This window comes from Dufourea novaeangliae, unplaced genomic scaffold (genome assembly GCF_001272555.1).
Source record: "Dufourea novaeangliae isolate 0120121106 unplaced genomic scaffold, ASM127255v1 scaffold82, whole genome shotgun sequence".
Lineage (NCBI taxonomy): Eukaryota > Metazoa > Arthropoda > Insecta > Hymenoptera > Halictidae > Dufourea > Dufourea novaeangliae.
Genome location: NW_015373955.1, coordinates 49,240 through 75,920, shown reverse-complemented (window position 1 = coordinate 75,920; position 26,681 = coordinate 49,240). Strand labels below are relative to the sequence as shown.

At 40.0% G+C, this 26,681-nt stretch overlaps 1 protein-coding gene across 1 annotated transcript in view; it reads right to left on the bottom strand.

Annotated features, from left to right (window-relative positions):
• Positions 1-5,538: 5,538 nt before the first annotated feature.
• Positions 5,539-26,681, bottom strand: part of LOC107186321 (zinc transporter 1) — a 42,740-nt gene continuing 21,597 nt past the window's right edge. The window contains exons 7-8 of the mRNA XM_015574163.1: positions 7,667-7,777; positions 5,539-6,198 (exon numbers count right to left, since the gene is read on the bottom strand). Of these exons, the coding sequence (XP_015429649.1) occupies positions 6,001-6,198; positions 7,667-7,777 (309 nt within the window). The 3' untranslated portion in view covers positions 5,539-6,000. The remainder of the gene's footprint in view (positions 6,199-7,666; positions 7,778-26,681) is intronic.

Below are 26,681 nucleotides of genomic sequence, written 5' to 3'. Positions count from 1 at the left end.
ATATATATATATTAATATATTAAGACGCTTTGAAGGCGCCTTAGTTTTCACATTAGGCGGTTAGAAGTTGTGCCTAAATGAATCAGTGACTGAGGTTTTAAAATATAGTCTCTTGTGTGGAGATTAATGTCATAATGCAATAAAAGGACTATGTCCGAAAAGCGGTGAACAAAATTTATTCACATGCGAAATCCGTACACGTCTAATGGTTCTAAATATTTTGTAGTCCCTGCTGGAATCGTAATTAATGCTATTTCTTAACAATGCAATTCTTAAATTATGCTATCACTTTATTTTATGGTGTAGCCTCGTCAATACTATGACTACAATGCCCACTCCAAAAATTTCATAATAAGGCAGTCTTATCGTATGTATTAACCCTCATCGGTCCCTCGAGAAATACATCTAATCGGTCCCATTGTATGCGCGCGCATACACATATATTTTTAATTGTAAAAAAGCTAAAAAAATTAACAACCATTTATGTTTTGTGATTTTTTATGTTTATTATATTGTTTACTATCATATTAATACATTTGAACTTCATAAAGGTAGATTTAGAATGAAATTAAAATTAGAATATTACATATATTAGAAAAAAAAATTGAATTTTTAACTTTTGTCAATTATTTGTACATTTTTCGCATAAATTGAAATTATGTTCAGCACAAATGAAATTTCTACACTTTTCACAGCGTGTAGCAAAAAGATTTTTGTTATTTTTATATGTGCAGATGTAGCATCGGCCTCGTTTTGATGTACTTGGTAAATGGCGAATCTCCCGAATTCTTTGAATAACACTGGAAGCATCATTACTTTGAGGTTGTTTTTTACGTTTAGTGATCTGTTTTTCAACGAGATTCAATCCAAGCTCCTCGATAAAAAGGCGACGACGAATATTATGGTTCGTTTTAGAATTTTTCCAATTCGGGAACAATGCAATGAACGTCACGAATGCATTCAACGCACTAACCTCAAGCATGTTACAAAATACTGCCATTGGCCACTGATTGACTTTTCGTTTGCATGTGTACGTAGCCACCATTTGATCCATAGTATCAACTCCACTCTTGGTTTTGTTGTAGTCTTCAATGATGTTAGGTTTCTTCTGTTCACTATTCTCATTTATGCTGACAACATTGTGGTATGTACTGAGCAATGTCACAAATCGGTACCGGCGAGGAACATATGACAACATAACTGCTTGCAATTTATGTTCATATACAACTTCTGTATGATAAATTGGCTTTTGACGCATGTCGAGTAGAACTGAAGGAATTTCAGTCCTATTTTTCCTTATTGTTCCCAAAATAGTCATGCGATTCTTATGCAAATCTTCTGCCAATTCATACGAAGTGAAAAAGTTGTCACACGTTCCCATTTCTGTCAGAAAGTCCTTCCACCAAATCCAAAACAACACGCCGTCCGAGATTGCGTTCAGGAGTGGCATTACGATTCCGACCAACATAAATTTGTGTGTTGTATGCATACCAGCTTTTTGAGTCGCATAGCACCCAAATTTTGATGCCATATTTCGCCGGCTTGGATGGAATATACTGACGAAACGGACATCGCCCACGATACGGAACTAACTGTTCATCTACGGTAATGTTTTTTCCTGGTGTGTATACAGCTTTCAAATTATGATTCCATTTATCGTATACATTTCGAATCGGTGCCAATTTGTCACGAACAGAAGTACTTGTAGATGCAGTGTTGGCCATACGTTGTTCGCGGTCATCAAATCGAATGCAACCATGGATACGCTTGAACATTTTCAAAGACATTGTTGCTCTAAATATTGGCCGACCAGTTTCTTCATTCCACAGTTTAGTGACACATTCACCGTATGACCGATACACACCAGAAAGCAGCAACAATCCAAAGTATGCGTGCAGAGTGTCCAAATCAATGTTTTCCCATTCGTCTTTGTACTTTCGCACACCATATAAATTCGTCATGTTCAAAATAATATTCTCAACCGGTCCAAGGAACATGTGAAATGCAGACGAAACATCAACTATATTAGCAGCTGCTAATGCTTTTGGACCTGAATTATAACAAAAATGAAACATATAATGAACATGAACCCATAACAAAGAGGGTAGGTTTTTACCTGAAGTGAAATTTTCTGCACGTCGAAATGAATTTCTTCGATTTATTTCAAATGCTTGCGATGAATATTCAATTTTCTTATTTTTTGAAAAATATGTATTTTCAGGATTTGCTGCATTTTCTTCTGCTAAATTTTGCTCAAGTGACTCAATGTCGTCTTCATCCGAATGCACGCTAACTTCACTTTCATCATTCTCCTCGTCTGATAATGCAAAATCATCGTCACTATTGCACGGAGATTCGCCCGCTTCGCTTTCCAAATCAAAATCCATTTCTAGGTCATCTCGCTGCCTTCTTTCACGTAAAACTCTATCCATTTTTTATCAAATACTTCGAAACACAACCAAAATTCAAATAAATGCATAAAACGAAAAAATAAGAGCGTGCTATAAATCCACACACAAAAATAAGCGGCAATTCCAGTGAGAACGAGGCTTCCTCAAAAAGGAATATTTCGTCATCCAGGCGGCCGAAATGCGTCGCGGCCGCGAGAACGAAAAGACGATCCTGTGACCGAGGGGGGAAGAAAGGAAGCTCCACGCGACTCGCGTTATGCGAGTCGGGCAGTCGGTCGAAGACTACACGTACAAACGTATCTGTTGACACCAGACAATAAATATCCTTTGTTCTTTTACTACACGTACAAACGTATCTGTTGACACCAGACAATAAATATAAATATTCATTTATTACAATAAACAGAAATATTCATTTACTACACCAGGTACCTGCTTATGTGTATGCGCGCACATACACAGGGACCGATTCGTAACTATAACTGCACAGGCAAATACAGTAAGGGTACAAATTCAAAAACGGATTTTTTTGGTTGTTCAGGCAAAATAATTCTACTTTGCAAAATACAAGGTCATTCCGCTGAACCGTTTTTATTTTATTCAAGGTTAAAGATCAAAATTGTATGCGTGCGCATACGGGGGACCGATGAGGGTTAAGAAAGTAAACTTTCTTTAACCAAGTTTTAAAATGTTGGTTTGTAAGTTTTCCAGATGTTGACGCTGTAGCAAAAATGTTCGCTGCCTTGAACATGGTCTGTGGTACTCTAGGTCCAAATTCTCCAGATGCTTCTTTTAACACGACGAAAAGAGGAGACAGTAGTTTTTCACTTGTAGAGATAGTGGGTTGTATAGTGTAACTATGAGTTGTGGATGGAATTGATTGTATCAGTTTCTACTTTCTTCGTACCTTGTAGCGCCAAAGTTCGTCCAGAATGTAATTCAAGGTTGAAACCACTTTGATCCGAATTGTACAAATTCTCAAATCTGTAACAATCGGTATACGATTTAACACGCTCCAGAAAGTTGTGTAAACTTGAAGTCTGTTCGTTTTCTCTATCAGCATTGGACCTCGTAATGAACTTTGTAATTTTTCGCGATACAGTACCATATGCTTTTTTAAATTTTAACAACTATGTACGACTAGCTGTAAATGATGGTAAATCTTTTGACAATTTTGCTTGTAACGCCCACCGCCGAATGTCTATGTCATGTATTACTGTTTTTGATTGAATTGCTACTATGACATCTTTGTATGTATAATCTGTGATGCGTAGTAATTTATCCAAACGTGTACCACCTTCTTCGACTTGAGCAGCCCATTTACGTAACTGTCGAATAGACTTAACCATTTTGAATCTCGATTGCACTGATTCTAATTTCAAACGTTTCGTCTTACCACTTTTCCAATATACCACAGCATCTCTTCTGTACTCGACACTTGGTGCTTCAATGGGCGTACATATTTCTGATTGTTGATTCTGTTTCTCATTATCAGTAAGGTCCATTTCCGTTCCTGCCAGCCACTCATTGTCAATATCAATATCCGAATGATCACTGTTTGCAAAGTGTCTATCAATATCTAAATATGTTTTTTGTTCCATACTGAACATTGGGCTTTCCATACTTTGCACAATTATATTATATAAAATGGCTTTTAAATCTAACTCGGCGCTGTTAATAGGCGTTTATTTTTTATCCGCAGAATTAAAAGCTATGGATAGTAGAGCAAGCACATTTATCTGATTAATATATACCATTGTGTATTTTTCGAGATGGTGTATAATTTCGAGAATACTAGACGTCTTGAATTCAAATACTCGACACAGTAAAAAATCACTCCATTTACCGACTGTATGTACTGCATTTATCGCTGCGCTTATCTATCGCGAGGTGACTCAAGGGGCACGATCTTGCGCACGGCAGAGGACATAAATAATAAAAATCTGTGAAACTGTAGGAGACAATTTGAAAAATAAATGTATCAATGGATTTGAAATAAAATGCTCGTTACTTTTTGTTATTATGTAAACTTGAATAAATTGTAAAATAAAGTTGTAAAAATTTGTTTGTTATAAACAAATTATATTTTGGACAATTTGTTAGCATCATATTATTCTACATAAAAAACCGCAAACCTCGTCCAGTAGAAGTTGTCATGTATCTTCTCTGGTTTTCGAGATAGTACTTTCGGGTTGAAACTTCGAGGGGTGGTTTCATCCCTTAAAGTCGCGTCTCAGCCGATAAAAAAAAAACTTATCCCTTATTTTTGACTGCTTAACAGACATACGAAGTTTCATCAAAATCGGAGGGGGACACTTCCATGCCTTTCCTTGTTAGACCGAATTGAACTTGGGATGAGCCATCGACAATTTACCAAGAAAAAAAATGTGTACCAATTGTCAACCCTCTAGTAAGAGGTAAAATTCGGATTATGCGGTTTTTCCCCTTGTTTCCTATTTAAAGAGACGCTAAAATTCTGTAAAAAATCTTATAGACGTACCGTACTGTAGTAGTTATCGGGCAACATGTTCAAGAATTTTTTCGATATTCTTTTGTTAAGTTATCTGTAGGTAAAACTTAATAACTGCTTAGTATTAGATGCTTATACGAAGTACTCGCTGATACTTTGTATCCATCCATCTTCTTCGTTTAAAAACCTTCAGGGACTTAGCCTTTTTTTATAGGCTAAGTCTCAAGAAAGAAGTCATTCACCGAAGGAGTTTAGTATAAGTAATATTAAGGTATGTATTACTGTGATTCCATTCTAACATTTTTGGAACTCCACCGCAGCAACACCCTCGTAGTAAAACCCAGGCAATCCATATTAATCTCGATGGAATACTGTAAATCGAGTGTAACATCGTGGTAATGCTTGCGAACTTGGAATTTGTTTCAAAGAAAGGTGTTCTATGTTAGGACCGGACTAGAAACTACAGCCGAATTACTGGAAGTTCTCTTCTTGATTTAAAACTTTGAAAACATACATTTCTATCAATTCATTACAGCAGTCAAAGCAGCATTAGTTAGCGACGACCACTAGCACCACGTCCTATCGAAAATTTCTTACAAATTCATTCAGTAGGAAATGACACGACTGTTCAGACAAAGAATCGTTTGACATTGTGGTTATATAGAGCTTGTATTTTAGTATAAAAAATATTGGAGTTACAACATATTAGTGATGAGATGAAGACGATCAGAGATGTGCCTGGCTCGGTTTCGCATTCGACTGATGATTGATAAACGCTTCCTCGAGTGTCGATAATTACATAAAGGTGATATGGCGTGAAACGTGCGGCGAAAAGGTTTATCCAAAAGAAAGTGCTAAATATAACACAATCGTGGTATTTTTGCGGTAAATACAAATACAAATAGTAACTTCTTGTACAAATAATACATTCTATATATTACTATGTTATAATTTACGCGTCTGTAATCATTTGTAGATATAGATTATAAAGATTTATCTTCGTCTTTAATAACAACGAATCGTATGTATGTATATCAGTTTATTGAAATTTTTATAATAACTTTGTAACGCGCCGCAGATGTTGTTATAGAGGTAGGTATGGATAATACGATTGACAACTTAGACAACTGGTGTATTAACTTGAGAATGCGGAAGTTGGACGGAATTATGCGAGGCGGGCAACGATAGTAAATGTCCGCGTTCCATTTCATTTACTTCTTGTTGTTCTGTTCCTCTGATAGATCCAGTTGAGCGTGCGAGACTATTGCGCTGTCTGCACATATATGGCGTTTCTCCGGGCGAAGGAGTTTCACGGCCCTGTATAAAAATATACATATTTTATGAATCTGTGTATTATAATATTTTATTAATTTAAATATTTACTGTGTCGGTAATAAGTGAATGGTGGATTAATTATGAAATATTAGGACGTCCAAAAAGTTCGTGCTGTAAGAATTTTGTAATGTTATTCGTGTTTTAATAAATATAAAACATAATCGTCAAATAAGTACAGATACATTAAACGTTCCACAATCAATTGTCAACAATGGTGTAAAAAGACTGGGAATGAAATCTAAATTGAATATGTAAATGAGCAATGTGCTAATAAAACGTAAACGTCTTAGAGTGAAGCAATATCAAACGTGTGCCCGATTTAAAAGATATTTTCATGTATCGATGTTTGTGTGAAGGAAGCAAATTACGTTTGTATTAAATCTCGTTATCATGGGCATGCTAAAAATTACTATATTGTGAATTCTTTTATACGGTGAATAAATTCAAATAATACTGCAAATAAGTTTGTTATTTCAATTGTAATGTATACTTTTGTATTGTGTACGCAGCCTAGAAGTAATTTCAAAGGTATTACTTATTTAATCAATTTAAACAGAATATTATCAACACATAAAATGTATATGTATGATTTATGAATGTTAATAAACGTTATTGGTCACACAGAAAGAAGTTAATACTATTACTGAAGTCTGATCGCTGAAAGATAGTGAGCGGATTTTCACTTTTCCTGTGTCCTGACAAATTCAACACTTATCCTGTCAGGAAATAGTATCATCAATGAATCTGATAATTCATCATGTTTGGAGTAAAGATAAATTAATTTTGAACATCTAACATTTAACCTTGTACTGTTGTTTGCATTCTTAACAACAATAATGCACAGCAATATTGGTGAACTTTATGTATGATATAGTTCCCAAACTTTGAGACAAGAAAACAGGTGAAATATATTTATTTTACAAATAATAAAAAGATTCTTAGAAAAAAAAGAGAGATCTTGAGAAAAATAATTGATCAGTAGCCTTTTGTTTTCAGCTACTTTTGTATTTGGGTAAAACTTTACCCAAATACAAAACATTCTTCAAAAAGAAAAATATATAAGTTTCATCAATTTATCATTCGATCACTATTTCTCCATGACCCGATGTTCTTGTAAAAAATTATTCATATTTCAACCTTAAAAATTACTTTAATATCTTGTAAGTAATTTGAGTTTAACGGGAATATCGTGTACAACTTCGTACTGGCTTACATTGGATTTATCTCACAACGTTACCTGCGTTACAGCACTTGGACAATAAAATATGATATGTTTACCTATAACAGTATTCGAATCTGATTTAATAGCTTCTAAGCATCGTCCAAGACATTTTGATTTAGGACAAGGAGAACGGGAGTTTGTGTCTCTCTTCAAGTTATACTGCAGAAGCGAAGGGATAGGAATTAAATTATAGAGGAAAGAACACCTATTACAATCGGAAACACATACCTGTTTAGAAGGACCGCAACATGTGGCATGATTGCAAGGCTTGTCGGTTTTTGGACAGTCTAGTACACAATCTTCTGTTGGTGTTTCTTTAATTTCACTATTAGATTGATACTGAAATGTTACAAATATTTGTAGTTAATCATCACTTAAATTACTGTCTCTGTTATAACCAAAGAAATTAGTTATAAACAGTACGGTTTATAATTATTCGAACGATACTAAAGGCAAATACAGGGTGAGTCTCGTAACATGACGATTTCAAATAACTTGTAAGTTATTTGTTGTACGAACAAATTTTTCAAACAAATGTTGCCTGATTTCCGGGGGAACATGCAATGCTGAAATCTGTTCTTTGTTACTTTGCTTTTTTATCGAGATATAATGGTCATCTTCAGTTTTTTAAATGGAACGCCTACAAAATTTTTTCTGAATTTGGATAAAACACCAAACTCTGCATAAAAAAATATTACACCTAATAGGCTTTAAAATGATTCGTAAATTAATTTGTAGAACAAATTTTCTTTCAAGCGGTGTTGGAAGTATTGTCCATTACAATCAATGCACTTGACTAATCGGATTATGAAAGAACTTTTTTTTAATGTTTTTGCTGTTATTGCTGCACATGCACTAGTAATATGTTCTCGCATATCTTCTCCAGTCATTCGCCATCGATAAACTTCATTTTCTAATGTTCCCCAAAGGAAATAATAGAGCGGCGTTAAATCTGGCGAGTGAGCTGATTAAGCAATGCTACTGCCACGTCCGATCCAACGATTAGAAAACATCCTATTTAATATTTGTCGAAATTTCCGAGTATAATGAACTGGACAGCCGTTCTGTTGATACCACATTATTTGACATATTAGACACGGTACATTTTTTAATAGGTCTAGTAGTGTTTCGGACAAAAATGTGGAGTATGTTTGACCTGTTGATGATCCTTCAATGAAGTACGATCCAAAGATGTAATGACCAATTATGCCGCACCAAACATTCACTTTCCACCGGTATTGGTGGTCATTTTCACGAATCCAATGTGAATTCTCTGTTGCTTAATAACGCATATTTTTTGTATTAATATCTCCGCAATTCGTGACCGTGGCTTCGTCAACCCATAAAACAGTTTGTATAAATGTACCATTCGAATCTTCCATCTGGTGGAACAACCAATCACAGAATTGTACGTGTTCCTTAAAATCTCGTCCATGTAGCTAGTGATGGGATTTGGAACGCTTCGAATCGCTTCGAACCTGATTCGAAGCTTAAAACTCTTGAAAGTCTTGATAGGTCTTGGGTCTTGAAAGTTCTGAACGGATTCGAAGTCTTTAGCAGTCTTGGAAGCTTGACTGGTCATGGAAGTGTTGATAATTTCGGTAGCTTTTGAAAACTTGATGAATATTTAGTATTTTACAGGCTTTTTAATTACTTTTGTTGAAGTAGTATCATTGACATAAAAGACTAAATAATGTCCAAAAATGTCGAGTTATGGGGGGGGGGGGGGGGGGGATTGTGAGAAAGAAAAAGTAAAAACATTGAAAACGGTTCCCATTGATTGAGACACAATTAGTGAAAAAGTACGTTAATTGCTTATACATATTATTTATTATATTAAACGCAATATAGTGTGGGATATACTTGAAGGGAAATTTCCGAACAGCGATGATTTCAGGAAAACAGTATATATAAACTATACTAAGTTGTCATGTACGTCAACAACAAAGAAGGCTTTCTTTTTAACCCTTGACTCTTTCTTGAACGCTAGAATGTACAGGCTTAGATAAAGACCGTCACTTCCGTGCTGATGCAACGATCTAGATTTTTCAAGAATTACAGTTCCGATGAGAGGATGCATACGTGACTTTTGGACCAATTTCGGGTACATAAAAGGCCACAAATGTATCGTCGACGTTCACATTTCGAGTCTGACTTCCATAGAAGAGAGAAGTACTAGCAAGATCGGGTTAATCCTCTTCAAGCATTCATAACCATACAGTACGTAAATTTACTGTTAGGCATTACTTTAACGTAACCCCGCACTCTCTCTTGGCACATAATCTCAGGGAGGTGGAATTCCGAAATTGGAATTTCCGCGACACTTGCAACTCAGACATTCGTAAAGTCCTACGACTGATTTAGAATATATTTGTATTACTTATTCTATAAATATAGAATCCAATTTATTTACAAGTCTTGAAACATATTCGAATTCCTAGCTTGAGTAAAACCCACAACAGTACACTTTTACCTCTCGAAGCGTACTGTATTCTTAAGTACAAAGTTACGAAGCCAACCTATTCCTTTAATTTAAAGCAACTCCCGGTGATTAAATAAGTATCGGTTCGTCCGCTCCTTGAAGTGGCTCCCGGTGGTGAAATAAACATAGGTTCGTCCACGACTTTAACGAAAAAGTAAAGTAACGCTAGTGACTTCGTGTGATGAAATAAGCTCACGTGCGTCTACGATTCTCCTACCAATCTGTGCGGCTCCCAATGATGAAATAAGCATTGGTTCGTCCGCTCCTAACACACCACCTTACCTCGGCTACGGCGAACGCTGCCCTTAGTCCTCGGCTCGTAACAAAGTAAATAAAACGATGAACTAAAAGTAGGAAACATTGCTACACAATAATAGTCAGAGTACGCTACTCTAAAGCAATACACGAATAGTTGAAGACCATACCTCACAGGTCAGAATTTCCTTGATCGCCCTCAACCTCACACTGTTCCTAAAAACTAATTTTTACAAGCCTAAACTGTCACTTTCCGATGACGGCTACCCCGTACGCGTCTGGAAAATTTCCGCCGTGAGCGAGCTACACGGACACGCACGCACGCACGACCACGCACCACGCACCACGCACCACGCACCACGCACCACGCACCACGCACCACGCACCACGCACCACGCACCACGCACCACGCACCACGCACCACGCACCACGCACCACGCACCACGCACCACGCACCACGCACGCACGCACACGCGCGCGCTCTTTCCTTACCCAAGCAAGAACCCCCTAATAAAGTGCTGCCACCTAGATCACATTACGGCAAGTATGCTTTAAGTTAACGAAATAGGATAATAATTTTGTCTCTACGTGTCAAGTTTTATCATTAAGGATATGTTTCATAAAGTCACAAATATTTTTATAAATAATATATAGATTTATTTTTATAATAATATATACATCTCCGAAGTTTTAATATACAGGGTGTTCGACAACTAGTGGGAAAAAATTTAAGGGGTGATTATTTGAGGCAAAATAAGACGAAAATCAAGGATAACGAAATTGCGAAAAATGCTTCGTTTGTTAGTTATAAGAGTTTAAAAATTGACCGAAATCATGGCAATCCGCGCGCACGGAGTGTCAGCGGATCACGGCTCAACAGGGGCGTACAGTCACTTTAAAGACTCAACGACGTGCAGGAACAGTCGGTAGAACAGCTGTTTACTTACCTCGTAGAAGATGTCGATAACTTGTGCCCGCGGTATTTGAGTCGAATCCATTTGTATCGCATTAACTCTGATTACTCGATAAAATTCGCAAGAAATGTAAATATCTTCTTACGAATATTATCGAGTAGAGAGGGTTAATGCCCCCTCTAGTTGTCACGTATCACAATTGTCCTGTCCACGAGTATCCATGAAATTAATCCGCACACGCACGTACACCACAGAAGTCCGCGAAAAATGTCCACACACACTGAGCCATTGTCCCGTCCGCGAAAAATGTCCATACACACTGCGCGATTGTCCCGACCGCGAAAAATGTTCACACACTGCGCGATTAAGTAGACCCGCGAGCTGTTCCTCCGTTGGGTTTAACACTCTATAGGTTACACAAAACTAACACTCAAAATAATTAATTTAAAACTATTTAACACTAACTTTTATACTAATTTTTAACACGATATAATTAATAAAACCTACAATATTTAATAATACCTGCAATAATGAATAAAACCTACAATATTTATTAAAACCTGCAATAATGAATAAAATCTACAATATTTAATAAAACTTGCAATAATTAATCAAATCTACAATACTTAATAAAACCTACAATAATTAATAAGACTTACAATAATTAATTTGCACTATTTATAACGACGACATACGCGACACTACTAAATAATCACTACGTAATCGCTAAATAAACTAAAACTTAGTTTTCCGAAGATGAACTCTATTTGCTCGTAGAATGCAAAGGGCACCGTTCGGAAAGGACGACTGATATTGTTGAACTGATCCTCCCTCGTTAGGATCGATGTGGCGTAATAGGTCGATCCCCACTCTTTCATGGTCAATACTTTTTGGGAAGGAAAAACTGCATGGGAAAGTGTCTTGGAGGTCGCGTTTCTTTTCGTATATTCTTAGAGCAACATCTGTATTTTTTTCTCATACACCACTCGGGGCCTCGAGGCTACTTGGCCACGATGCCGAGGGAGCGCGCGTCTGGACATTATAAAACTGCCTCTTGTCTTCTGCAGGACGACCACCCGCCGATTTCCTGTAACGTCTTACTGCCATCGACGAAGACCTTGCCTATTGTGTTTTCGGCCGTCCCTCTAGACATTAACTTGTAAAAAGAACTTTCAACCTCGAATTCCAATTCCATGTTAGAAATGGTTCATATTACACCGAATGTATGTGTTTAACAATTTTATTTATTTTAGTTTCTTAGTTTCTTCATGCATCGTAATGAAGGTGCGGCAAATTTCATCTTAGTTTCATTCTAATATCATTATACGTTTTGTATGATCCATGTTAATTGCATATTATTTTTTTGCGGAAACAAGAACCTCAAACACTTGGAGTAAGATCGAAGTGGTAATAAAATGTGCAATGCACATAAAACATACAGTAAGTCAATATTCAATATTTCAGGAATAAAGATATTATCCTATCGAGCGAAGCTTCGAACGATAAGCAATTAACGCATGCACTCGTTTAAAAACATCGTTCGGCACCCCGCGACGGAGGACAAGCTCGTCCACACAGTCACCCCCTAAATGTAAAGTCATTCAGGTATGAATGACACCAGCCGCTTACGGTCGACCGACGAAGGCGGCTTGCTACCTGAGACGGAGCGCGCCGCTGTTTATTCCTGAAATATTGAATATGGACTTACTGTATGTTTTATGTGCATTGCACATTTTATTACCACTTCGATCTTACTCCAAGTGTTTGAGGTTCTTGTTTCCGCAAAAAAATAATATGCAATTAACATGGATCATACAAAACGTATAATGATATTAGAATGAAACTAAGATGAAATTTGCCGCACCTTCATTACGATGCATGAAGAAACTAAGAAACTAAAATAAATAAAATTGTTAAACACATACATTCGGTGTAATATGAACCATTTCTAACATGGAATTGGAATTCGAGGTTGAAAGTTCTTTTTACAAGTTAATGTCTAGAGGGACGGCCGAAAACACAATAGGCAAGGTCTTCGTCGATGGCAGTAAGACGTTACAGGAAATCGGCGGGTGGTCGTCCTGCAGAAGACAAGAGGCAGTTTTATAATGTCCAGACGCGCGCTCCCTCGGCATCGTGGCCAAGTAGCCTCGAGGCCCCGAGTGGTGTATGAGAAAAAAATACAGATGTTGCTCTAAGAATATACGAAAAGAAACGCGACCTCCAAGACACTTTCCCATGCAGTTTTTCCTTCCCAAAAAGTATTGACCATGAAAGAGTGGGGATCGACCTATTACGCCACATCGATCCTAACGAGGGAGGATCAGTTCAACAATATCAGTCGTCCTTTCCGAACGGTGCCCTTTGCATTCTACGAGCAAATAGAGTTCATCTTCGGAAAACTAAGTTTTAGTTTATTTAGCGATTACGTAGTGATTATTTAGTAGTGTCGCGTATGTCGTCGTTATAAATAGTGCAAATTAATTATTGTAAGTCTTATTAATTATTGTAGGTTTTATTAAGTATTGTAGATTTGATTAATTATTGCAAGTTTTATTAAATATTGTAGATTTTATTCATTATTGCAGGTTTTAATAAATATTGTAGGTTTTATTCATTATTGCAGGTATTATTAAATATTGTAGGTTTTATTAATTATATCGTGTTAAAAATTAGTATAAAAGTTAGTGTTAAATAGTTTTAAATTAATTATTTTGAGTGTTAGTTTTGTGTAACCTATAGAGTGTTAAACCCAACGGAGGAACAGCTCGCGGGTCTACTTAATCGCGCAGTGTGTGAACATTTTTCGCGGTCGGGACAATCGCGCAGTGTGTATGGACATTTTTCGCGGACGGGACAATGGCTCAGTGTGTGTGGACATTTTTCGCGGACTTCTGTGGTGTACGTGCGTGTGCGGATTAATTTCATGGATACTCGTGGACAGGACAATTGTGATACGTGACAACTAGAGGGGGCATTAACCCTCTCTACTCGATAATATTCGTAAGAAGATATTTACATTTCTTGCGAATTTTATCGAGTAATCAGAGTTAATGCGATACAAATGGATTCGACTCAAATACCGCGGGCACAAGTTATCGACATCTTCTACGAGGTAAGTAAACAGCTGTTCTACCGACTGTTCCTGCACGTCGTTGAGTCTTTAAAGTGACTATACGCCCCTGTTGAGCCGTGATCCGCTGACACTCCGTGCGCGCGGATTGCCATGACTTCGGTCAATTTTTAAACTCTTATAACTAACAAACGAAGCATTTTTCGCAATTTCGTTATTCTTGATTTTCGTCTTATTTTGCCTCAAAGAATCACCCCTTAAATTTTTTCCCACTAGTTGTCGAACACCCTGTATATTAAAGGGTCAATAATAACACAATAAATTTAGTGACCAGAAAACAAGACAAATTTATTAAAATAGGATCTTTTACTGTGTGAAGTATTTTCACTTTGATATATATTGTATCTTACTTTAATATATATTGTTGTATGATACATTTTTTGAGGTGTATTCTATGATTATACAGTCATGTCACAATGCAAGATGGCATTTTTATAATTAGTGTTACGTTGCTTTTTGACAGCGTAACGCGACTGCTTCAAATTCGAGCATGGAGCGTATTGTGATTAGAACCGGACCGCCCTCTGCCCCGCAAAACATCGATCACAGATGTACTCGCAGGCACACGAGCGCTCCTAGAGAAATCCCGAGAACTTGCGAACATTTAAATAGCGAATAACCGCGTCTTTTACCGCGCCCAACAACTGCATGCAATTACAGGGCCGTAACGAACGAGAGGCGAGATCTGACTCCGGAACCGTGTTCCCCCACCCTGATTAGGAGCCGCCATTGGATATTGGACATTGGTCGATCAGTTTGGATATTTGGGATAAGGGTCTCCCGCCCTGCGAGAGGATCACACCGTCAATCAACGGTGGGGGGTCGACCTCATGAGTCGACCGGCGCCTCCCTCTGCACAGGACTCCCAACGGAGGTGGCTGCGGGAGAAACCCATCATTGGGGAGTACAGGCGCGTCCAGGGGACAGAGTGCTGCACTCCAACCCGACTCCAGGGGAATCGGGATTATTAGCAGAGAAACCCTCAAGACTCGAGGAGTCTCCGGAAGCGCGGCACACTTGAAGTCCGGGGAATACTCCAGGGGAGATTCGCGGCGGGGGCACGAGGAACGGAACGGTAGAGCAACGGGGAAAGGGGGGTACCGCCGAGCGTTACGGCCGATTCCCGAAATCTGTGGCTAATCATTCGGTTACGAGCGAGCGACTAGAGAGCAAGGTTTAGTTAATAGCATCACGTACCGAAGTTTTGTATCGCGAGTACGTGTGCAAGGGGGCAGCGAGATTGCGATCGAGAATACCAACATCTGTACGCGGTAAGACATCTTTTCTATCCATGGTGATTCTGTAATTGATTGCGGTAAAGTCGAAACCAATTAACATCGGTCAACTTATCACCTTCTGTGAGAAGTTGCGAGTTCGCGGGCGGGCGGATCTCCTCGGGGTTCCTCAACTAGTAGCGTACCGCGCATACTGTCTCGCGGAGGCGCCGTAACCGAATCATTTGTTAAGTAGTTTGTATTGCGACGCGTACCGAATCTTCGGACAAGACTTGTTAGCGAATTTGTTATCGTAGGCCACCTGTTGTAAGCGTTGCCCTCAAGGGTAGACGCGTGGGGTTAATAAACGTCTTATTTAACGCAAAACGATTTCCATTAATTCGCGAACCGCCTCCTGCCGTGAGGAGACTCTCCGCATCCTATTTGTGAACATCGACCCTTGTGCGTGCTAGCCGGTAACCGCCACCCTCTCGTAGTCTCCACTTTGGGTAGATTTCGAAGGTATCGAAAATCCTGCCCGATACCGGCATTCGGGGAGTGCCAGGCGTTCAACTAGTGGAGGCGCGGATAGTCGCGGAGACCGAGAGGGGGCTTTGTTCGCGGCGGACCACGGCCACACGGCTGACCGGGGTCCGAGAATTAATTTCCACGTAACAACAAATCTCAACTTTTTTTCGTTTTTGTAACCTCTAATAAGCGTTTCTGATAGACCTTTATGAGCTGAATACGAATCTGCAAACCGTTTCTTTCCAGCACGTCCAGTTTTTGAAAAAATCAATTTTAGAGAAAATTACAAATTTTTAACTTTGGAACTGTGTTGTGCAAGTTGCAAAATCTGTTTTTTTTTAAATAGTGAAGCGAAATAGTTCAGCAAAACACACGGCGGCGACAGTGGTACTCAATTACTGCGGTCGCCTTGCGTGCCGCTCAGCGTAACGGAAGCGCTAGGCGTGCACGGCCACCAATGTCGGCGGCTCGTGATTTGCTGAACTATTTCGCTTCCCTCTTTAAAACAAAACAGATTTTGTAATGTAATTTTCCTTGACACTTTCCCGACCAAAAAAGTCTGCTCTATCGCGTGCTATGGTTAGATTTTCTCCTAGATTTTCAGTTTTTGAAATAAATTAATGAATATCAACAAAAAGAGATGCGTTTTCGGTGTCTTTTTCACTTTAAACATTATTTAAACATATTTAGGTGCCTATAATATAATAACAATTTATATCATTTTGTTTGGAAGAGTCCAGAGTATTATTTCGTGTCAACAGAAACTAAATAGCTATTACTGTCAAAGCACAGCACAGCTCCAAAGTTGAAAATATGCAATTTTTTCAAAAAATTGTTTTTTTTTTCAAAAACTGGACGTGCTGGAAAGAAACGGTTTGCAGGTTCGTATTTAGCTCATAAAGGTCTGGCAGGAACGCTTATTGAAGTGCAAAAATGTTTAGGTGTTGAACAGTGTTATTAATTTGAGACAGTCTCATTGTCAGTAATTATTCATTTTAGGCTTTATTCGAATTCGGGACAAAATATTGGGCATTCTATTTAAAAAATTGACGGTGACCCTCATATTTCGATAAAAAGAGCTAAGTAACAAAGAATAGATTGCAGCACTGTATGTCTCCCTGGAAACCATACAACATTTGTTTGAACAACTTTTTTGCATAACAAGTAACTTACGAGTTATTTGAGGTTATTACGTTACGAAAATCATCCTGGATAAATGTCCCTAGCAACTGCTAACACACTCGATTCTTTCTTTAAATAATACACACTACTTTTTTATTGTAATTTGTCCTACCCTAAGCACTTGTTATTAGCAGTCGTATTTTACGTTATTTTTTTTTCTCTCGTCAAGCTATTACGTTCTATTGCAACTATCAATCTGTGTTATTATTCTAGACTAATACCAGTATAAAGAATATTGTATTCTGTAATTTGAGTCAGAACAATTGATGAGATTCGTTGCTTTCCGTAATAGTCATCATTGGTACATAGTAATGGATAATTTGCAAAATGTATAATTTTACATTGTAGTTTGATTTATACAAATAGTATGTATAACAATTTGAATCAATAAATATTTTCTTTACCGGTTTGTATATTCTATTCTTCGCAAATTATAAAGGCGTTCGAATATTTATAAGCGATAGTGTATTTGTCAGTTATTTTTCAGTTAATTTTCGAAAAATTGTATTTTATCTTTGGAAAAATTAATTTTATTTAAGTGAATGAATGCAAGACTATTTTAATCCATAACGAAGATTTGGCCCATCTCGAGAATCAACGCAAACTTTAAGAAGGCGAAACAAAAAAAGAGAGAAACAGAATGACAGGTAGAAAACAGAGAAATGACGAGAACTCGAGAAAACTTCAAAGGCTGTAGCGGCCAACGGCACGTACAAAGAAAGAACATTTGGTGTGTAAATGGTTGGCGAGTTTTATGATACCAGCACCAGCAGAGCTATTTTCGAGAAAGCCGTTTCCTTTCCGCTTTCAATTGCAGTTTTAGACGACGCACATTTTTGCCTTTAGAGACTTTCGTTAGGGGCCTCAATAGCTATGCGGGTGTCATAAACCTCGAGTTTCCGAAGGGTTGCGAAGCGGGGCCAGATGACCGGCGATCGGCCACGTCATGCGCCTTGGGGGTCCGGAGGAAATTCCGCTGCGTTGCCAAACTTCCGCCATGGGTCTCACTCCCGCCAAGTCACACCCCGGTTCCGTAGGAAGCGCGCTAAGGGCGCAAGGAATAGGTGGCGTGATTGGACGATTAGGAAGCGCCTGATTGGTTAATGTCGATGCGCTACATTAACCAATTAGGATAACTTCCGGGTTTTTGACGAGCTCCTCGAAAAGACGAAGCGTCTAGGAGGACACTTGTTTTACCGACGACAGCGAGAGCAGTTCGTGAACGAATCTTGTCTGTTCATAACACAAATAAAGACTTAGCCGAATCATTGTGTAAATCATTTATACGGAACATAGTAACCTTCAATTGGTGACCGCCGACGTTTACACAAATTCGGGAGTTTCTTTTTTTTGTTTAAGTTTTTTTGGTAGCAAGTGCAGTATCGCGAAGTGTTCCGAGGATGACTTCAGAACGAAATACAGCTTCCGCGTCGGTTAGTGGTGCTTCCGAAATGCCAGAAGTGAACCGCGTCGGTATTCGCGTTCCGCCGTTCTGGCCCGAGCAACCAGGCGTTTGGTTTAATCAGCTGGAAGCGCAATTTGTTTTAAGTAATATAACGGCAGACGTGACAAAGTTTTACTACATCATGGCACAGTTAGAACCGAAATACGCGTTAGAGGTTCAGGACATTTTTAGCAATCCGCCAGAGACTGATAAATACGCGACGTTGAAGAGGGAGTTGATTCACCGCATGTCTGCGTCCCAAAGCCAGCGGATACGACAACTGTTGGAGCAGGAAGAGATGGGTGACAGGACGCCGTCCCAATTTCTGCGGCATATGAGAAGTTTGGCAGGTACCTCGGTCACGGACGATTTTTTACGGACTCTATGGTCTAGTCGATTGCCCGCCATGATCGGCGCTATCGTTACTGCTCAAGCGGATTTAACATTAAGTAAACTAGCAGAAATCGCGGATCAAATATATGAAAGCACCAATCGGACGCAACTGGCTAGCGTGTCGCACGGTACGGTGACGCAGGCTCTGTTAAAGAGATTGGAGAGCATGGAGCTGAGGATCGCTGAGCTGTCACGGTCGCGTCCACAGGGTCAGTTCAACAGGAAGTTTCGGCGTCGTTCGGGGTCGCGCAGTAGTTCGCGTGCTTCCTCGACAGCAGGAAAAAAACATTGCTGGTATCACCGAATCTTCGGGGAACGGTCGACAAAGTGTCGTCCCCCGTGCAGTTATCTTTCGGGAAACGCGAAGGATCGGCACTGAACGCGGCTGTTAGTGACGGTCTGAGGACCAGCCGCCTTTTCGTCGTTGACCGGAAGACGAAAGAAGAATTCTGGGTCGACACGGGGTCGGATCTTTGTGTGTATCCTCGCACACATATCCAAGGACGACTTGCGAAAAGGGCATACCAGATGTTTGCGGCTAATGGGTCCATAATCAGCACGTATGGCATACGAAGTTTTACATTGAATCTGGGGCTTCGCCGTGCGTTTCAGTGGAAATTCGTGATCGCCGATGTGTCGAAGGCGATTATTGGTGCTGATTTCCTGAGCTACTATGGACTGCTGGTGGATCTTCAATGTCGACGCCTCATGGACCGGAAAACGTCGCTGAGCGTAGCAGGAAGAATGGTCACGGATTCTGTCGAATCGGTGAAGACCATCGTCGGAGATTCACCATATCACCGCTTCCTGGCAGAATTTCCGGACGTCACGCGACCGACAGCGACGGCTCGTGAGGTAAAGCACAACGTAGTGCACCATATCAATACGACTTCTGGGCCGCCGACTTTTTGTAAACCGCGGAGATTAGCTCCAGATATGTATAAGAACGCGAAAACGGAATTGGAGAGCCTCATAAGTCAAGGACACATTCGACCTTCTGAGAGCCAGTGGGCTTCAGCTCTGCATATGGTTTCAAAGAAGGGTAACGGATGGAGGCCTTGCGGAGACTATCGCGCTCTCAATTCCCGTACAATACCGGACCGGTATCCGATTCCTCATATCGAGGATTTCTCGCGAATGTTAGACGGAAAAACGGTATTTTCCACATTAGATTTAGTACGAGCATATCACCAGATACCTGTTCACCCGGGTGATATTTCGAAGACCGCGATAACCACGCCGTTCGGTTTATACGAATACACAGTAATGCCGTTCGGGTTGAGAAACGCTGCTCAAACTTTTCAAAGGTTTATAGATACCGTCTTGAGGGGCCTCGATTTTTGTTATGCGTATCTAGATGATATTCTGGTCGCCTCAAGAGACGAAATCGAGCATTTAGACCAGCTGAAGCAACTTTTCTCACGTTTGCAGGAGTACGGTATAGTCGTGAATCCGGGTAAATGCGTATTTGCCGCGACAGAGGTCAAATTTCTCGGGTATACCGTGGACAGTAAAGGCACGAAGCCATTAGCTGATAAAGTCCGGGCAATTGTAGACTTTCCGAAACCGCGTACGGTTAAGCAGCTCCGCAGGTTTTTGGGAATGGTAAATTTTTACCGCAGATTCGTTCCTAACGCCGCGGTTTTGCAGACCCCACTTAACAATGTTAAGGGGCAAGAAGATTAAAAGCGATTCTCCGGTTGAATGGTTACCCGAAGCGGAAACTGCGCTGCAGAGATTAAAAAACGCGCTCGCCGATGCTGCATTGCTGGCGCATCCGTCAAACGATTCGCAACTCGCGATTATGGTACATTCATCAGATTTCGCGTTAAGTGCGACGTTACAGCAGCGAGAAGGAGATTCGTGGAAGCCTTTAGCTTTCTATACGAAATCCTTGTCGCCTGCACAACGGAAATATAGTGCGTATGATCGCGAATTATTGGCCGTTTATTCGGCGGTCAAACGTTTCCGTCACGCAGTTGAGGGTCGAGCGTTCACGGTATACACCGATCATAAACCTTTAGTCTACGCATTCAGGCAGAAACTGGACAAATGCACACCCCGGCAGTTCAGGTATCTGGATCTCGTAGGCCAATTTACCACTGACATTAGGCACGTCAGCGGTAAAGAGAATGAGGTGGCAGACGCTTTGTCTCGCATAGAATTCGTGACGGCATCGCTTGATTACGATGAGCTAGCTCGATCACAAGAATCGGACAAAGAATTAAGTAAAATTCTTGCAGCGTCTGGTACCTCATTGCAATCGAAACGCGTTAGATTAGTAGATAGTGACACCGAAGTCTATTGCGATATTTCGACTGGCAGGACACGACCGTTCGGCGGCAAGCATTTCGTTCCGCACATGACATTTCGCATCTCGGAATTAAAGCCACGGTGCGATTAATGAAACAGCGATTTGTTTGGCCATCAATCGAGAAGGATTGTCGTGAATGGGCTCGTAGTTGCCTTGGGTGTCAACGCGCTAAGACAAGTAGACACGTGAAGAGTCCGATCAGTAAATTCACATCGCCGTCAGCTAGGTTCGAGCATGTACATATCGATCTAGTGTGTCCGTTGCCGATATTGCGAGGAAATAAGTATTGTCTAACGTGCATTGATCGTTTTACGCGATGGCCGGAAGTTTTCCCCGTGGAAAATATTGAAGCCGAAACCGTTGCAAGAGTCTTTGTTGCTGGCTGGGTTGCACGATTCGGTACGCCCTTACGTGTAACAACCGATCAAGGTAGGCAGTTTCAGTCGCATTTGTTCAAGCAGGTTAACACCTTGTTAGGCACGACACATTTACGTACGACTGCGTATCATCCGGCAGCGAACGGGTTAGTCGAGCGTTTTCATAGGCAACTTATAGCAGCGATTAAGTGCCACAACGATGATCGTTCGTCGGACGCGTTACCTATTGTTTTATTAGGTATTAGAGCAGCGTACCGTATCGATTTAAATGCGTCATCTGCCGAATTAGTATATGGCGAAAATTGTAGACTACCGGCAGAACTTTTCTTCGATACAATGGGAAATAACACGGAACCGGTGGAGATGGTTAGGCAACTCCGCGCACATTTCCGTGACTTACGACCAGTTATGGGATCGAGACACGGGCAAAGGAAAATTTTTGTGTTCAAACATTTGGATAATGTTTCGCATGTATTTGTTAGAGTGGATGCAGTGAGAGGTCCATTGCAAAACCCGTATGAGGGACCGTTCCCTGTTGTTTGCCGATCAGGAAAAACTTTTATAGTTAGAATTAGAGGTAAAGATACCACAATATCAATAGATAGGCTAAAACCGGCATATGTGTTCGAAGATAAAGAGTCAACCGAGACACAATGGAAAACGTCATTACGTAATGTCGAGACGAATATTGAACATTCCGAGCCGGCTTCCGTGCAAGAACCAATGTGGACGCGTTCGAGTAGAATCGTAAGATTTCCTTCGCGTTTACAGGTCGGTCGCGAATAATTCATAGTGTAAATAGATAGCTAGATTATAAGTTTGTAGATACACTGTATAGTAATAATAAGTTAGATATTAAGTGTAAATAATGTTGCGTAGCTTAATTTTATAATAAGGTAACGTTTACACTGGCGAGGGGGTGATGTAGCGGTCAACGGCACGTACAAAGAAAGAACATTTGGCGTGTAAATGGTTGGCGAGTTTTATGATACCAGCACCAGCAGAGCTATTTTTGAGAAAGCCGTTTTCTTTCCGCTTTCAATTGCAGTTTTAGACGACGCACATTTTTACCTTTAGAGACTTTCGTTAGGGGCCTCAATAGCTATGCGGGTGTCATAAACCTCGAGTTTCCGAAGGGTTGCGAAGCGGGGCCAGATGACCGGCGATCGGCCACGTCATGCGCCTTGGGGGTCCGGAGAAAATTCCGCTGCGTTGCCAAACTTCCGCCATGGGTCTCACTCCCGCCAAGTCACACCCCTGTTCCGAAGGAAGCGCGCTAAGGGCGCAAGGAATAGGTGGCGTGATTGGACGATTAGGAAGCGCCTGATTGGTTAATGCCGACGCGCTACATTAACCAATTAGGATAACTTCCGGGGTTTTGACGAGCTCCTCGAAAAGACGAAGCGTCGAGGAGGACACTTGTTTTACCGACGACAGCGAGAGCAGTTCGTGAACGAATCTTGTCTGTTCATAACACAAATAAAGACTTAGCCGAATCATTGTGTAGATCATTTATACGCAACATAGTATCCTTCAAGGCAATAAATTATTTGTTTTCGACGCAGAGGTTCCTGGGAAGGGATCATCCCTTAGGAAAGGATATGCATACGGTAAACCAAAAGAAAATGAAAAGGAACCGTCCGAAAATATTACCAACTAAGGCCCATGCGAACTTAATCGCCAAATCTTTACAAATGTTATAAATGTTGAAAATAATTAAAGAGAAAAATGCACAACAAACGAAAGGAAATGAAATGAAAATCTAACGAGAAGTTAAATCCTCGTTACGTAAATATGATATTCCTATAATGAACCCACTATTCGTCTGTTCAATGATCCGTCATTCGAGGTTCAATGCCCTTACCCAGTCAGCCAAACCTGCAAAGCCAAATTTGGTCCAATGCTTGTTATAAAGGCAGCCGTCCACTTGAAAGTATTTCGCGCGATTTACACTCGAGAATACTGTCACGACATACAATAAACACACAGACAGCTGACATACAGTTGAGCGATCCACTGGCGACAAATACTCTCGAGAGTAACTCGTGACAGTTAATAATATTCTATCTGACAGTCGCTCGCCGAGAACAAAACAATTTCGTATTCCTGCGAGAATTGTCGCGCGAGAAACATAATGTCTGGCAGGAAAAATTGGTGTGAAAACGAAATTAACGATTTAATTACGATTTGATTTAATCTTGATTTAATTACACTTAGTTCAAAACAAACACCAGAACAGACGGGCACGAACGTATCTCTAGTCCTACACACTAGAGTCTAACTAGTGGATACGATTCTGAGAGTTCTGTCAGACAATAAGCCCTAGGCGAGCGTTCTAGCAACTATCTGAGAGTAAAAACCCTCGAAGTACTTTCAAATGGATACACAACGTGACAGAACTCTAGAGAGCAACTCGTGCGAGAAACTCAAATGAACGGCTGTCTTAAGGTTACGGTTACAAGTTTGACGCAAGATTTGCTTACAAACAACTTTCGCGCAAGTTGGCAGCAACTCTTGCAATATATTTGTCACACATTGGGCAGATCATGGACGTAGGAATACAGATACGAAGCGTAAGCTGAGCGGGGTGAAGCAGCTTCCGGGAAGCGGGGAACACGGTCACGTGGTACTTTGAGCCACATTGACGATTGTTTGTGATCACGCAAGCGCATGGCACAATCTTATTTTCATCGAGTACAAATGTGCCCACTGTAACCAGTTGTGGTTAAGGGACTATTTTGGACAACGTATTTATATCTCAGAAACGGTTAACCTTTCGGCCAATGTTTACTAAGGTTTTTTTAATCAGTGCAGTGTGTCCTATGTATCATTTTTGTGCCATTTTTTTTTAGAGATATAAAGGTCACCTTCATTTTTTAAAAATGGAATCACCCTTTTTTTAAACACCCTCAATGATAGTCCCTGTCATTAGGAATTCAGTGACTATAATTATTAAAAAGTTACTGAAGGTCATCTAAAAACGAGTGGTTCCATTTTAAAAAAATGAAGGTGACCTTGAGATCTCGACAAAAAAATTGACAAAAACAAAAAAATTTTGGCATCGTGTGAGTCCCATTGAAACATTCAACTTTGTCCTAAAGACATTTGACGTATCTTTAAAACCAACAAAGATATTTGAGGTGCAAACGTTAGGTGACTAACACTGTATATATATGTACCCCCGCGAGCAAAGTCGGCTTCCGCTAGGGCAAAAAGTGGTATAAGAGTAAGGGCCTACTGCCGTTTGGTAAATTTAATTCAAGTACTGAAATAAATTTTAAAATGAATGTTAATTTGGCATAAATTTCAGAAGGTGTACACCAACGAGCAAACTCGGCTTCCGTTGGCGGAAGAAATTAGGTTGGCGAAGAGCCTCCTACCATCTGGTATTTGGAATTACTGAAATATATGCCAAGTTAACATTCGAATTAACATTTATTTCACTACCTGGAATAAATTTACCAAGTGGTAGAAGACTATTCTTCTATCGCGCTTATTCCCCTAGCGGGGCCTAGCGGAAGCCGAGTTTGCTTGGAAGGGTACATCATTCGTCATGTGAATATAGGGCATAACAAAAATGTTGGATGACCCGGAAATGGGGCACTCGGGGGATGAATTGGAACAACTTTTTCCTTAGCAACAATGTAATCTGAGACTTCGTTACAGAGATATTAACGAAAAACCCCGACCAATCAGAGCGCGAGTTTGCCAGCGGAGTTTCCGCACTAGTGGTGGTTACGCGCTGCGCCTGTACTAGAAAGCTCAGAACAAGCAGGTCAGCATGCATCGCAGGAAACTGCGTATAATAGCAAATAAAAAAGACGTAACAAATAAAATCATACTTTCTTTTCATCTGCCGTTTATTATTTAAAGAGATTAATGAATGAAACGTAAATGTAGGCAAATTATGTGTAACGTAAAAAGACAAATGCACATTTACGTTTTTAAACAGAATGGAAACTAATAATTATTTGAAGAGAGAGGTTCAGAAATTTGTAAATGACTGTTTCAAATAACGTATTAACGAAAAGGTAATGTAACAGAAAATGAAGGAGAAGTGATCGTACTTCGTTATTGGCATAAAAATTCGTAGTTTAATAACGGGCAACAATGTCACTAATAATGAATAAGTTTCTTCAAGAAGCCCGAACAAAAATTTAGGTACAGAAACTTGCAAAATTATGCTAGAAATAAGTTATAGCTTGCGTTAAATTAAAAAAATAATAATCAGCAATAAATTGATTAGAACTAACCCTTTCGGAAAGTCACCTACAGTTTGCAAACCTGCGTCAGTAGGTCAGTGTACCGAGCCTGGGCATCGAAGAACGAAATGGTTTATGGCAGGGAAGAGTCCATGTCACAGGTGATCGTAGATATGCGACACCAGCTGACATTAAGAGTAGCAACGTCAAGTGCCGCCGGGTTAATCCATCGAATATGCATCCACTTAATGTATTTTTAATCCAACGTGTTTTTCCTACGTTAGGAAAATTGGTGGCCCCGAAAAGGGCCGATTGTTTTCGATTTTTCAGATGTTCTACGTAGCCAAACACTTGCACAGCAGCAGCCGCATATCCGTTATTCTGTACGTACCACCAGAACATTGCATAATACTCCCATGAACTGAATATCTCTGTCGCCCTATTGCTAACCGACTGACAGAATTTTTCCGTAAGGGTTCCTCTACTCCCAAGTAGTTACATTGTGAGTTCACTCCCCCCGCGGCAACAAGATTTAAATAAAAACAATCCAGCGTTCTGGGAAAACACGTGCTTTGCAGAAGTGCAACGGACGAACCATTGTGCAGTTTCACCAAAGCGCGGGCTCCGTTAATGTACTGCCAGGATATCCACTGCTTCGAAATAGAAAGCAGGAACTACGTTTTCCTCAAGAATCAGAAAAAAAAATTTCACGGACACATGTTGGGTTGACGCTGCTTAGCCTTGTCCGAGCACCTTAGCAGAGGCCGCAGCGGACGTTTCGGTTATTTACGACCTAATTGCTTCA